The following is a 14,975-nucleotide window of genomic DNA, read 5'->3' as shown; positions in this document are numbered from 1 at the left end:
TTTATATAAGGTATAAAAACTGACGACCTATTGACGAGTCAGACGTTGACGATTGATTATTAGCAGAAAGCTAAATCTTTAGCTTCAATTTCATTTAGTTTATTGTGAAGGCAGACGACATTCCATAAAAGAATCTACTTTCTCAGCACCATAATTACCTTGTAATTTCTGCGCTTAATAGAGAGATCTACCTAGAGTTAAGGAGTACTCTGTACAGTCAATAAACTGAAACAGACAAGTTGTTACTGAAGTAGAAAGAGATAGAGAGCTGTCAAATGGGCAGCTTCTCTCCTCCAGTTATTCAGTCAAGAAAAGTAATCAACATCAGATGCACTGATTATATTTTTGGCAGATTTTAAATGACAAATAAATAAATAAAAAAAAAAGCTCAAAAATAGCACGTTTACTATTTTAATTTGCAAGATTCATTTTTACAGTTGCGCTTTTTTAACATATGATTTAAGAAAAATTAAAAGAATTTTTATAATAAATAAAAATTAGTTAGATTATAATATTTAATCTCTGAAATGGCGTTTAAAAAGGTTTAAAGATTTATTCTATTACAATTATCTAATATTTGGTACATTAATATAAAAAAGTTTTTGAACAAAAATAAAATTAATAAGCAACCATTGCAACACATGCTTAGGAGAAGAAAGATTCATTAAATGCCATAATTTCAGTCCATTTGGTATAAATTACTCAACTGCTATGAAATTTGTCTTTTTTATTCTATGCTTCAGACATGAAACATTTTTATTTTTCATTTTGATGCAAAAAAAAAAAATTAGATTGGGAAAAGAAGAGGATCCAACTCATTTTCTCAAGTCTGTGTACACCCAATAAGACTGAATTCTGTTTAAGCTATACTTCCAGAAGTACAGATTTTTAGAAAATGCCTTTTTTTAAATTTATCTTAATACTTTATAAATTAAATTATTTCAGTTATTTTTAGCTTCATGAATAAATACGAAGCAAATTTACATTTAAAATTAAATACTACACACTACATAATTGATCAAAATGTACAGCACAACAATTAAAGATAAATATATCACAGAATAATTATTCAAAACTCAATAAATTACAAAAAAAAAATGCTAAAGTTTTATTTACACAAGCTAATTATGTACAAGCTTTACTTGTAATTTGATGCATTTATTTCTCTTAAAAAGATATATTTTTTGTTTACATTCTTCATAAAAACTTTTATTCTCAATATTATTATTATTATTTTAATGATTTAAGGCACGTCAACATCTGAGGTTTTTGGCGCCGGAAGCTTTTTCAGTGCACTGCCGGCACTACCAGTGTTTTCTTTTTACAGATAAAACTGTGCATCACCGTACAGTGAGCTGTAAAAAGCTGCTAGGAAAGAAAATCTGAGGGCAGCTGTATTAGAACCCGGGATCTCCGTTTGGGAATCCAATATGCTAACAGCGAAGCTAATCCCTTCCCTATATTCTCATTATCATTTTATTAAAAGTAAAACATTAAATAAAATATTAAAGTAGGTTTCATAAAGGGCCTCCTTTATGTGGAAATAGCAGAATACTGCTATTGAGGTATGTGTATAAGGATGTGCCTTAATTGTTTCCTCTCCTTTTCAATCGCCAAAGGTATTCTGTCAGGTGTTGAGCGTAAGGCACACTTTCCAGTTCTTTCTCCACAGCTGAATAGTATCAGTTCTTCAGTTTCATAAAATTTTATCATTTCTTCTATATTTGTAAAAGTCTAAAACAAGTCATAAGTTTTGAATTAAGGAATCGTAAGATAGTATAGTAAAACATGTAACATTTAACTCAACAGTATGTTTAAGTTAAATACATTTGTGAGTGAATTTCTTTATTCAATGGTTTACGAACTCTCTGTAATATCGTACACTTCTTGCGAACAACACAATAAACTGTAGCCTCTTTATTTTTTCAACATTAAATTTGTGAATACTAATTTTATATTACTTTAAAAAAATTACAGTATTATTTTATTTTCTTTTTAAATAAAAAACGGATCAATATCCAATTTACAGAAACAACTACAATAATAATAATAACATAAATAATTCAAATAGTTCTCAGTCTATAATTAGGTTTTAGCCTTTTATTTTACCTTTTAGAGGTTATTATACAATACAAATAGTTCAAAGAAATAGTTGACATCTGTCTTTACTTAGAAAATTTTGTATATCTGTGCCAAAGATATACGTCTCAAAGGCGGTTTACGAAGCGGTTACTAACAAATTTTTAGACAGTTGTAGAGTTTTCAGATGTCGCTATCACTAAGGTTGGTGAAGGGGCGGCTTTGCAATCGTTCCAGCACATTGAGAGATTTGGACATCGAATAGGGGACCGATCTGCTTAGATTGAAGATGAATAAGCCCAGTTCGAATTGCCTATTTCACTAATTAACACTAAAATAGTAGTCACTGCTACTGGGAAAGTTTCACCGAGGAAAGGAGAGAGCATTGCGAGGGCAAACGTCGTGCTGTTCTTGTTGGCCAAAAGAAAAAAACTCACATTGAACTTACAAAAAGCCTTAGAAACAGCATTGTTTAGACTCGTCATTTTCAGCACCATTTCATTTCATAGAATTGGCACAGTTGAATCGCTGAAGAGACCGTTGTGCAATATGAGATACAACGGCAAGGCATATCTACAGATGTTCCGCGTTACAAATTGTTCATTCCGACGTCAGGCATTCTAATGAAGTATGGGAAGCACACTTTTACCTAATATAATAGTAAACCTAGTTATGATGAGACATAACAATACTTCATTATACCGGTGTTGGACAATTAATAAAAGGAAAACTTGCTAGTACTTACCCTCTCATTGTTCTTCCTGGTACCAAGAGCTACTTTGCCATCTTCTCTCTTTCTAATAGCAATGTTGTAAGGTCGATTTCCAAACCACAAGGTTAAAGTTAGCGGATGTGTGGAAGACGGTCTAACTAAGTAGCACCCATCACCGCCTGAACCAATAATAAATAGCTTGAATTTTCTAATTTACTTAATTATTGTAAGGAGGCCGTGGTTATATGCTTCACAGCAAACGTCAAGAAGAAGAAAACAATTATCATGAAATGCTGGGCCAACTGGTAATTAATCATTATTGAGGGATATCAATTGTAAATAGCGTTTATATTGACAATCTTACAAGATTCATTTGGTAGTTAAACGTTAAGTCTGTATGAATAAATAGATATTATTTAAATTTGACACAAGGCAATTTCTATTGAAAAATAATTAATATATATATATTAATTTTTCTGATATTTTCAGAAGAAATTAAGCAGAATATTTAACAATAATTTGATAGACTTTGGAGAAAATCATAATATCCACTGTTTGAATGAAGAGGTAATGTTTGAACAGGGTTTGGAATCACCATATAAAATAAAAAAAATAACCAAAATTCTATAATGAATTTAAATTAAAATAGAAAATGTCCCATAAGAACAAGCAGAAGTTTGTTTCATTTTATTGATAATCATGGTATGGAATTCTGTGCTTTATATTAAATTTTCTGTAAATAATGAATGATAAATGATAACAATGAGCCAAACAATATTGATAATTTTTGGAAAACATTGAGAGGAAATTTTTTGTATTTTAATTTTAACAATAGATCTGTCCTACCTTTTGTAAAGGTTAACTTAATAATCCTCAATTTTTTTAGTTATTTGCCTACTCTTATGTATTTATATTTTGTTAGTAGAACTCTGTACTTGCAATAATTAGCTTTTTATAAATTTCAACTTATATATTGTCTTACCAGTATACACTAGTTCATGAGCTTTTCTTCTATCTACCGCATGATACCATGGTTTATCTTCTAAACCAGTCGCTACAAAAATAATGGTTTAAATTAAGTTAATTTATATTAATTATGTAATATTTCATTATTCTAATGAAAAAATTGCATTTAAAAAAGCAATCTTATCTTAAATTTTGACTGAAAGAAGAAATGTTAGTCCGATATTTCTTCAGATTACTATCCAGTAGATTTTAACAATGATGGTTTCAAATCATCATCAGACAAGTCTGATATAAATATATAAAAAGTCCGTTTAAAAATGACCTTAACAATTGAATAATTAAGTCATTAAATTAAATGAATGCAATATTAACTTGCTCCTAAACAAAATCTATTTTATTTTTCTTATTACTGCTACATAAGATATGTACGTATTGTTACCAATCAATTTTTTTTCTATTAGAAGTTCTATTAGAAAAAAAGGAGTTTTGAGGGGTTCAAAGTTTTGTGTGTGAGTGTGAAAAAAACAGCTCAGAAACAAAAACAAACTGAAAGAAACTCAAACTTTGTTCTATCACTCTGTTCCGACGGGAGCTTAGCCAATAAAATTCCTCAATTGGAGATGCCTTTTTACTGAATGGATTTTTGCTAGTTTATAATTATTTTCGCAAACAATTTGGTAATTACTTCATATAAATAGTGAATCCATGCATATCTGTAATTTTTATTTATAATATTCTTTTCAAGAAAATTCTACTAAGAAATCCTCTGATGGATGTGGGTAGGCTTAACATTAAAATAATAACATTTCAGTGTAATGCCGTGCTATCATACACATTTTTAAAGTAGGTTATATATTTAGTTCAATTATAAGTATGAAGAAAATTCTTCAAGATTAAAATTCAACAAGGGATTTCTCCCTGGATGAGTAACTATAATCTAACATCAGCGAAATCAACTTATCAAATGACAGGTAATAAAAGAAATTGAGCAACTAGTGTGTAAAATTATAGTTTGCGCACCAAATTTAAGGGAAATCAAAGCTCAAAAATCAATTTTCTTTGAACAAGTTTTAGTATGAAGGTAGTAAATGAAAAATTACATATGAAAATCTAGGAATCGTTTTTGAGAGAATTGTGTAATTTTTAAGAGAAAAAAATCACAATTAGACTGCATTTTTAGGTATGAAGAGTGTTTATTCACTGCTTGTGGAATCGAATTAAATCTTCTGCTGGTTTTTATTCTGTTTTGCTTACATTCAATCACAACATAATGTGAGCTTCAAAATTATTTTAAAGTATGTATTTGTTGATTCTTTAAGTAATAGAAAGTGAATCATTAATCCATCCTTTTCTCTTAGGCTAGCGTTACATTCCATTTATAATCAAACAACATACATACAATTATTAAAGACATACTGACCAATGTCCGACTGATCTGTAGCTGGATAGCTGACAGTACTTTCCACTGGACCAACGTCATCATATCTAGATACAAGTCGATGGCAGCGATAAATGAAACGTCTTTTCCAAACCACTATCCAATCAACAAAATCAGTCCAAAGTCTGACGGCTAAGTTATGTACTAAAGCCCTGAATATCCGTATATAAAAGCACATTCAAATTAATCTTCTTCTATTCTCATTCCAGCATAACTTTAAATGCACCATAGGTTTGATATTCCAAAAATTGTAATTGCTCCTTTGTGCAATTTTCATAGGTAGTTATAAAATTCATCGATAACCTGAATTGATAAAATAAGAAAATTATGTACTTATTTCTGTAACAAAATAATTACTTAAAAAATTCTTTAACCCTGTTCACAATAAACCTTCAACATTCGATGTGAAATCATTTACATAAAACTGAAATAATTTATTGAGATAGGCTTATAAATAATCAAAATTAACAACATCTTTATGCAGCAAAAGTCTGTGCGTTTTTCGCTTCACAATTAAGAAACATTTTAGTCCTCGAAACTAAGTAATTTTCTTCAACTAAAACCCTTCAGTAAGAATACAATTCTATGCTCGACGTTTTACCAAAAAGAAGCACAAATTTTACAAACATGTACAAAGCCTGACCTATTTATGTGACACATGCTACTTATCTTAAGTTATTGAAGGATTATTATTATTTTTTTTTTTTTTTAGAAGAAATTTAAATTCGCAGGGTTCGGATGTAATGACACTATTTCCAGGTACCAGAATAAAATTAATGAAGCCTCTTAATTTTCACACAACCGCATCATTTTTTCTCTCTCTCGTTCTCTCTTAACATCCTCTTCGGGAAGAAAGGACAAGTTGGTTGATCTTACGTAATCCATTGTTTAAAATAAAAAAATACATTGCCATTATATTATATATTTCCCTTACTTAATATTAATTTGTTTTGATGAAATGAATAACATTCGGGTTTTAAAGAAGGGTTTTCCATAATTCATGTAGGGAAGTGGAATTCGTTGGAAGCTAGGGCAAAATTTCTGCTCGGATATGGCAGATTAATGGTTGAAGTAGTTAGCCTAATTTATCTGAAAATGCTAGCTCCAATGCTGCTACTGCTGCATCCTAATTAATGAAACAAAAAAAGTAGAACCCAAACTTTAAAAATTCCATGGGAACATGAACGAGTGAATGACTGCTTTTAAGATACAAAAAAATAAAATAAAGATTGCTACCAGGAGTTAGGATGATATTACATTAGGGACATTCAAGTACCCTAGTCAAAATGTAAAGTTTGATTATTCCACAATTTTTCTGTTTAAAGATATTTTTTTAGTCATCAAAGTAGATACACATTACTACATGATAAAGAATAAATTAACTAAAAACCATTTTGAAAACAGAACACAATCCCAAAACTTGTTCTCAGGAGTAAAAAAAAATTAAGTAATATGTGAAAAGAAGAGGTTTGGTAATTTTTTGTTAGATTTCCTTGATAATTAAGAATTTTTAATAAATGCTAAATTTTATTTTTAAAAAGTAAAAAAAGCTCTCCTATTTTTTGATAAATTGTTATAATATCTGGTAAAACCACAAAACTATGACTGTTTATTTTTATACGTTACAAAATCTGTAAAAAACCGAATTACTGTAAAAGTAGACTGTCTATAAAAATCGCCTCCGAGAGATAATAAGGATTTTTGTCACTTTAAATTAATCCGTTCAGGTATTACATAAATATTATACAACAAGAAAAAAGATTTGATTACCAAATTGTATAAAAACAAACTACCGCAACAATAAACATTTATAAAGGCTAATATTTAAAACTAAATATAGATAAAAATAGTTTACCTCAAATAAATTCCCAGAGTCACTTAAAAGCATGAAGCACTTGTTGGTGTATTAAATAATGACTTAGTTAAGTTAGAAGTTGAATGAACAAGTGGGGAGATCTTTGAAAAGAGTGTTATATGGGTAAAGTTTTTTACAAACGATATTTAGAGCAGTAGGAGAAAGATGGGTTTGTCTGCCCAGATGTCGTACAGTACCAATGTGTATGTTTAGTGAGTTAAGATCCTGGGAACTCAGCTAAATATGGTAGAATTAGGATCACAATTGGTTATGAATACCCACAACTCTTTACATAACAACACTGACAATAGGCCAATCTTATTTATTATCATCAAAACATATTATTTTGCAAATGTCAAATTTAATGAGGAAACATTTGGGGCTTTTAGTTATTTTATATTGTAGTTGTGCATGATTGTTGATTTTCTTCTTCAATAATTAATAGAGCATTGTGAAAGTGGAACTTTTTTTTAATTTTTAAATGGACACAATCCAACAATCCTCAGCGCAATTATAAAAATTATTGTACAATTCGGGCGATAGATATTGCAACAATAATTGAGTATCTACTTTTAACAGGTTCACAAAAAACTTAAAAATCTTAGTTTTAAAGTAAAACACCCATTCATTATAAAGATTTACGATACCAATAAAAAAAGATATTTTTAGAAAATGGGGATTATTAAATGAGATTTGTTGTTGCATATTCCTTAAATTCCTCTCTAATAATTAGGGATTATTCATTTCATATTATTTTATTTGCAATATTTTGCAACTCTTTCAAATATGGTAAATATATTTCAGACATTTTTTTTCAAGCATCAAAATTTACAAAATCGTTTAAATTATTTAATGTTGTGTTCATTAAATTCTCTTTTATTTTAATTTCACTCCAATATACCATTAACATGCTGGCAATTCAGTGAATTCGTATTTTGGCATGATGCCCACAATACACTAAATAAAAATTTCACATTTGAAATTAAATGTAGAACGCGTTTTTGAAAAGTTAAAAAATAGTTTAATATTAATTCGTTCGATTTCTTTTAGGAGAAATCGTTAAAAGACTAAAAATTAAATAATATTTTTTATTTTCTATATTTTTAGATAATTAAAAAAGTAGGTTTATGTTTATTTTATGTGAGAGAAAATGGCTCGCTGCTACAATTCCCTAATTGTAGATTTTCAGGAATTAAAAGTGCATGGCAGCGGTCTCCTTAACGTAAACCCATCTCACGTGACTTAAAGAACCGAAGTGAGGTACACCTTGTGAAGGAGAGTGATCGTCTACCAAAATTTAATTTTTTAAATACATATTAGACGAAAATTTGTGTTTGTAAGTAGAAACATACAATTCTTGAAGGGAAAAAACTTATCAAGTTTCGAATAGTCAATTTACATTTTTAATCTTATTTTAACGAGTGAAGGCTACGAAAGGACTAACCCATCTGACACGAGGATAGATTCGTTAAAGTCGTACTTAGTTCAGAACTTGCTAGTGGATCGCCAAAACTGAAGCTCTCCACTCTTCCACATTGAATAAAGATGTTTAAGCGCCAAATCGAAATATTTATTTTCGTACCGAGCAGGACAAGTATTTCTAACGACGTTACACCGAGAGTGTTTCTTTAAGTAATAACAAATCCTTCCGAAAACTGATTGTTGTGTTCCGCAGACTAATTTACCAAAAGTAAAATGGCAATTAGTTACATTAAATTTTTCACCAGAATTTGTAACACCTCTTTAGATGTTGGACGTCTGTATAAATGGAGCAAGGTAGGTTGTAAAAGAGCAGAACGGGGCGTTCATATTTATTACAATAAACTTATGGGTTACGCTCTACAATAACTTAAGAAAGGTCTCTTTTTTCTTGTACTGAAGTGGAGAATCCATTGGTGATATTTATTTCTTACGGGCAGTCAGAACGGCGTACTTCAAACACAACATACAATATAGAGCTTTTGGACCAGTGGTATTGTTATATAAACTGTCCTAGGTTGTGATGGTGCCGCTCTATTTGCCGGCACAGTCTGATGTCAACTATGCCATCCTCTTAAAAATAGTATATTCCAAGCGACACTTTACTGCAGAAACAAAACCAAAATATAGAAAAGTAGTTAGGAAAACTAGATTAGGGGCTGCTTTATGACTTATAGAGTAGTCTCAAAATCCCAGAAAATGTTCAAGTTTGAATACTTTTTGAATGCTAAGTTAGTATCTTTGACAAAAAAAAGTGAACGTTTCAGACGGTTTCGAAGTTTTACCTATTTTCCATTAGATCGATCTTCAGCTTAAAAAAATTCTTATAGAGGAAGTATTTCTACTCATAAAGTTCATTACAAATTTTCTCACAATGTCCCACGAAAGTCTAAAGATGAATTTGTTCAGAAAATTGGAAACTTTCAGAAGTAAATTTCGCAATTTCGTGTGCATGACGATGTCAAAAGTAAATACGAATTTTCTGTAGCTCTAAAATAGGCGCACCACATCTCTAGTCTCCGGGAATGGTACTTCGTTGTCGGAAAACAACTCAATTATTTAAGATTTTTAATTGTCACACCGGCTATAACAGCGCTCTGGTGGGTTGAATGAAAAACTAATGAATAAAATGACAAAAGTTTTGTTTAACAACTTTTCCCCTAAATTTGTACAAGTTTGTTTAGACAAATCTTTTTATATCATACGACTGTATAATTCCAATAATTCATGCTTCATGCAGACCCGCTAATATTGAGTTAAATTGATAACTTTTAATACCAGTTTAATGCATTGTTTTAAAATTAATATCAATTTGAGGTATTCTGATTTCTTTGGGTATAACAAATAACAAGATCTGTTGAAAACATTAAGAAATTCCATAAAATGTGATTAATTCTTTTACTGTGTTTTAAATTATTACATACGATTTGCAAAACTCGATTCAGGTTCAGTTTTAGCAATATTTAAATCCAATTATTGTGATCATTTTACGCTCCTTTTTTTGGATTAAAATTTAAAAAATGAATAGTTATTTTACTGTTTGACACAATGTTTGAAATCATTTTGTATTTTTATATTTTTTAATTTTTGTTCACACACATTTTTATTTACTTTGTGTAGTGTTTAAATCAGATCAATGGGTTTATTAAGTTTCTTGCTATTTATTATCTAAAAATTAAGTAAAGTTTCTTGAATGTGTTTTGTTTTATCTTTTCCCTTGTTTCCCTAAACAATGTTTTATACCTAAAAGAAAGTAATAATATAAAATAAAAACAGTGATAAAGGAAATAATGATGTTACTAAACTGAATACATAAAATTAAAATGGCTTTCGCTTATTTGTTAGCTTAAAGGTTGTTTTTTTTTTTTTTTTTTTTTTGTAGTTGTTAATAAAGAGACTTAGTATTTTGTAACAAAGAACTTGGGGTTTCTACGCTAAAAGCATATTAGCTGAAACGAGAAAACATTCCTTTTACATGAAATTTCATCGAAAATAATAGATTGAAATGTAGGCAACTCTGATTCTTTCAAAATATTTGCTTTTCTTCAATTAGAGTAAATAAGGAAAAGTACGTAGGGTTGAATATATTTGGAATTGGCTTCACGAGAAAGGGGTTTGATTTTAGAAAATCAACCAATTAAAATCAAGCGATATTGCTTTACAGTGTTTGGTATTAGAGTACAAATACAAACAACTTACTGAAGATACATGTTTGGGCTGCATGTTTGTGTGAGTTGAATGTACAAATGAGTGACTGTGACGAAAGGTGACACATGACGAGCCTAGGTACGCCCTTCGGCCCTTCTAAAGCCGCTTGGTCACGCTTCACTAGAGATCGTTTGTATTGATTATTTAAGTTAACAAGGGTATCCTCTCCACTTTGCTAAAGCGGCTTTTCTCAGATCTCTTATAGAACATCACACTTTTTCACCTTTTACAACAAACCACCATTATATTCGCTTCGTATTCTTTCATAAGCGTTCGCCTCGTCCAAAACTTCTCAAGCAGAATTCTTTCAACGCGTGTTCAATTTATTATATGGTTAACTTTTACACCTGTGTTGAGCATTAGTCGTTTGATTATTGTTGAGTGAGACATTGCCGACTGAATGAGTGCTAACGTAAAAAGGCAGTGCGTTCACTGTTGCTGCAGGAAAGAAAATGTTCCTCCAAGAAAATTCATAAGCTTTATTCTAATTTTACTTGAATTATATTTTTCTGAAGCCTTAATAATCCCAAAATAACTGGAGAATTTCATCGCAGTAAATGCAGGTTTTAATTGAGAATTTTTTTTCAAAGTAAGAAGTCGCATTTAATTATATTATAAGTGCACCACTTAGGATTATTACTGTTCTTAAAAGAATGGAGTGCGAAAATTATGTCTCTCTTAGTTCAATCCTAAGCTCTAGTTCTACCAGATGTGGCAGGTTTAAATCTAAGGTTTTCTCTTACTACGAAGTACAGTACATGGCCAGTGCTGTCCACACCCAGAGAACCATGTCCAAAGACTTTCGATGCTCTGAGAGGGTTCCAGATCTTTAAATTAATATTAAAACAACGAAAATTCGGAGAGATGGAAAGTACTTTCAGTTCAAGTCCAGGGCTTAGCCCAGTACTTTTTCTTTCTAGGAGCCAATAACTCGGGAATTGTTCGCAAGACAGAACATTGTCGAAGTTTCTGGTCGCCATTGATAATAATGAAGCACCTTCAATTGTATTTATTTCTTTACTTTAAAGAGGTTTGGAATGACTTTGGAATTCGAATGGAGATGATGATCAATCCAAAATATCTCTTCTTCAAACACACATCCTGGAAGTATAAAAAATTTATAATCTTCAATAATTTTTAGATTTAAATGTTTCTAGATATTAAGTTTGGGGTAAGGATATTAAATGTTTACCAATTCTAATAACGACGTATCTAAATGGAGCTTGTTACTCGAATAGAATTACATTATACGAACACAGCAACTCTCCAGATCCGTCAATGATAAATTAGTATAAGAACATCATTGATATTCAATGAATTTAACCATTTTGATTCTGAATATAGTATAAATAAGCCGTTATTGTATACATATATTTATTCACTCCACTGTCCCTAGGTATGAGTTAAATGTAGAGATAAATGCAATAGACAATTCAATAGTTTCTATAGCAAGGTGTGTGGTTTAGGTACGAGTGTAAGTGGTAAGTCAGCCCCATGACTTTTTTTTAACCTCAAAAAAAGTAAGAGGGCAATGTGTGGCCAAAGAGGGATTACCCAATTACATGACTGCATTTACTAACAATGTTTTACCACCACTTACCACGTCCCCATATAATATCACCCTACTGTTTGGACTGATCTACCCTTAAGTCTACTTAACTGGGATTTAGAACCATTATAAGTCCTTCTTTGACATTTAAAAACTAAACATTTCTTATGGAAGCATGCCTATTTCCTTGATGTCGCTGCTAGAGCAGAATTTATTGCGTTCTTAGCAGTTTTCAATTACAGATATCAGCGGTTTATTTTCAAGGTTCCTAGTGCACGAAATAGCGGTTTAAGAAGCCGCTTCTCTTTCACACAAATTGGAAGATTTGAAAAGAGAAATCGGACACAACACAATAGTTATTCCCATTAAAAAAAAAAAAAATAAAAGATTTATTACATTAAATTCATATTTACGTGTTCTTAACTGTCTTTAAAAATTTTGGGAATTTTTCATATTTTGTCGATTGTATTCGTCTTGGCGCATTTGTTTCCCTTATTTTTGACTTTTTTCGAATTTCCATCCATCAGCAGAGATTAATTCTACATTGGTGAAAATGTTTGATTTCTCTTACAATGCTTCATAACACTCTATCTATATTTGAACTGGAAATACAAACAAAAAAAAGTATTTTTAAAATATGCTTCCCTTGACACCAAAGAGTGGATATTGATGGCACTTCAAGGCGTGCTGATATTGCTTTGGTGTGGAAATTCAGTGTTGATCCTCGAACCCACATTTCGATCTGAGACCATTGATCGCGAATAGGCCATTTTTAAGAAGAAAAATTTAGAAAGTAATTTGGAGATAGACAGTTTCACACGGTTTATGATTTAGATCGAGTGGCACAATACCAAAGACAACGAGGAATTGACTTTGACCAGTTTGGTATTGAGATATTGACGGGTATTGCTGAGACTATTGATATAGAATAGTGATGGCGAACCTATGACCCAAGCAAGCTTTTTCACTGACCCACAATTGCTAGGCAACCATTTGTTTGTTGACGCGGGTTGATTTAGATTTTCTAATTGTGTGGATAATTTATATTCTATCTGTAAAGCAATTTAAATTTTATCTATAACCTTTAGTTTGATCATAACAGTTCTAAAACGCAAATGACGACAAATGCTTTCATAGTATTTAAAATAAAGCAAAAGTGTTTCCAAAATAAAATGTAAAATTTTACTCACATTTTGTTTGTTAAAAAAATCGACAACCGAAAGCAAATAACCATATTTAGATTTTTCTTCAGATAAAACACACTTTTGTAAGGTTTTGTTCAATTATGTTTGTAAAAAGAGTCTTCCATAGCACTTGTTCCGTCCCGTTTTACCCGTTAAGTCAACTGAATTTTAAAGATGTTTAGTTTTGAAATATTCAGTTAAAAATTTTTAAACTTAACTTTGGGGCAAATGGGCATTTAGTGACCAAAGAGCTAAAAAAAAATGAACAAACTTTTGACCCACATCTCAAAAAGGTTCACCATCCCTGATATAGAATATTTGGCATAGTACTCGTACATAAAATTGGAAAGTCAATTGTAATAGTTTATTTTACACTCTAATCAGATCATGATAATGGCTAAATTATCTTCGGAAGCAATCCAATTAAGAAAGAGTTCGAGTTGTTTCCGTAATGTAAGAATAATGTAGAAACGAAAAAGTAATAAATTTACTTCTAAAACCAAAAACTCTCCATCGTAAAAAAATAAATCCTTCGAAGCATCTTTGCATTCCAGCCTGCAACCATGTTGTGAATTTAGAACTCTCTGGGCAAGCAATAATTGATTCATAAAAAAAAAAAAAACTGTTCCCTTAAATGTGTAAAAATAATAGTTTGAAATGATTAGTAATGTACTGCATACCATGAAAATGTGCTAGAATATCCAAATATGCATCCAAACAGCACTGCAACAAAACTGTAAAATTGAATTTTTAACAAATGCAAAAGTCGTCTACTAAAACCAGTGATATCCCCTTATCTCACGTAAATGCCAAGTTTGTGATGTGAGATTATTACTATCTAGCGCTATAAACGGTTTTACTTGAGTTCCTTATTTCTTTATTAGAGTTAAATGTATTCAGAACGCCCACACCTTTTATTATTTAAACATAAAAAAGTTTGTTTTTTTTCCTTAAGAGAGTATAAATAAAGGCATTTTTAAGTGTTGAAAAATATGCGTCGAAAATTAAACAAAACGTATCAGATTCGATTAAGAAAAGAATGAAAATTTCGTTCCTCATCAAATGAGTCCAAAAATTCAAACAATGTATGAAAACTTCCAAAACGTCGTAAAAATTAGTTTCTTTTATTTATAGATTTTTTTTTCAACTTGAAAAACTAATGTTTTTTAATTTTCTAGTAATGATCCTGCCTTTAATGATATTACTTTTTAAGCGTTGTTCTTTTTTTTAAAAAAAAATTAACCTAAAACGAATACTCCAAATGTTTTTATTGTTTTACAATCCTTTTTGACGTACTAAAAACCTTAAAAGAGTATCTTAAATGCCAAATGTACTGCGCACGTATGCAATTATTGCTGATATCTGAATCACTGACTTTCCTCTCAAGATATTTTACGTTGAATGATGAGCAGTTACCTACCATGAATGAGCTACTCCTTACTCTTATGGGCATCCTATTGTTACTCCGAATATCGTCTGCAATCTCAGAAATTGTAGTCCAAAAA

The 14,975-nt window shown here is 30.4% G+C and overlaps 1 protein-coding gene across 3 annotated transcripts; it reads right to left on the bottom strand.

The window, feature by feature from the left end:
- Positions 1 to 390: 390 nt before the first annotated feature.
- On the bottom strand, positions 391 to 14,280 carry LOC141455436 (B-cell linker protein). Of its 3 annotated transcripts, XM_074130514.1 has the most exons (6): positions 14,151 to 14,270; positions 12,700 to 12,888; positions 5,178 to 5,498; positions 3,774 to 3,845; positions 2,825 to 2,970; positions 391 to 1,734 (listed from the first exon to the last, which is right to left on the bottom strand). In XM_074130514.1, exons 3-6 carry the CDS (start codon positions 5,371 to 5,373, stop codon positions 1,558 to 1,560), a joined length of 591 nt encoding a protein of 196 aa, XP_073986615.1. In that variant the 5' UTR covers positions 5,374 to 5,498; positions 12,700 to 12,888; positions 14,151 to 14,270; the 3' UTR covers positions 391 to 1,557. The 3 variants fall into 3 exon arrangements, with proteins under 3 accessions (XP_073986615.1, XP_073986616.1, XP_073986614.1); XM_074130515.1 differs by lacking the exon at positions 12,700 to 12,888 and having other exon boundaries at positions 14,151 to 14,280; XM_074130513.1 differs by lacking the exons at positions 12,700 to 12,888; positions 14,151 to 14,270 and adding an exon at positions 7,051 to 7,288.
- Positions 14,281 to 14,975: the final 695 nt, after the last annotated feature.

The sequence above is a fragment of the Rhodnius prolixus genome, unplaced genomic scaffold (assembly GCF_049639745.1).
Source record: "Rhodnius prolixus isolate KJV_2025 unplaced genomic scaffold, Rpr scaffold_4, whole genome shotgun sequence".
Lineage (NCBI taxonomy): Eukaryota > Metazoa > Arthropoda > Insecta > Hemiptera > Reduviidae > Rhodnius > Rhodnius prolixus.
Note: the sequence above shows the minus strand (reverse complement) of the source record. Positions and strands in the feature narration are given on the sequence as shown.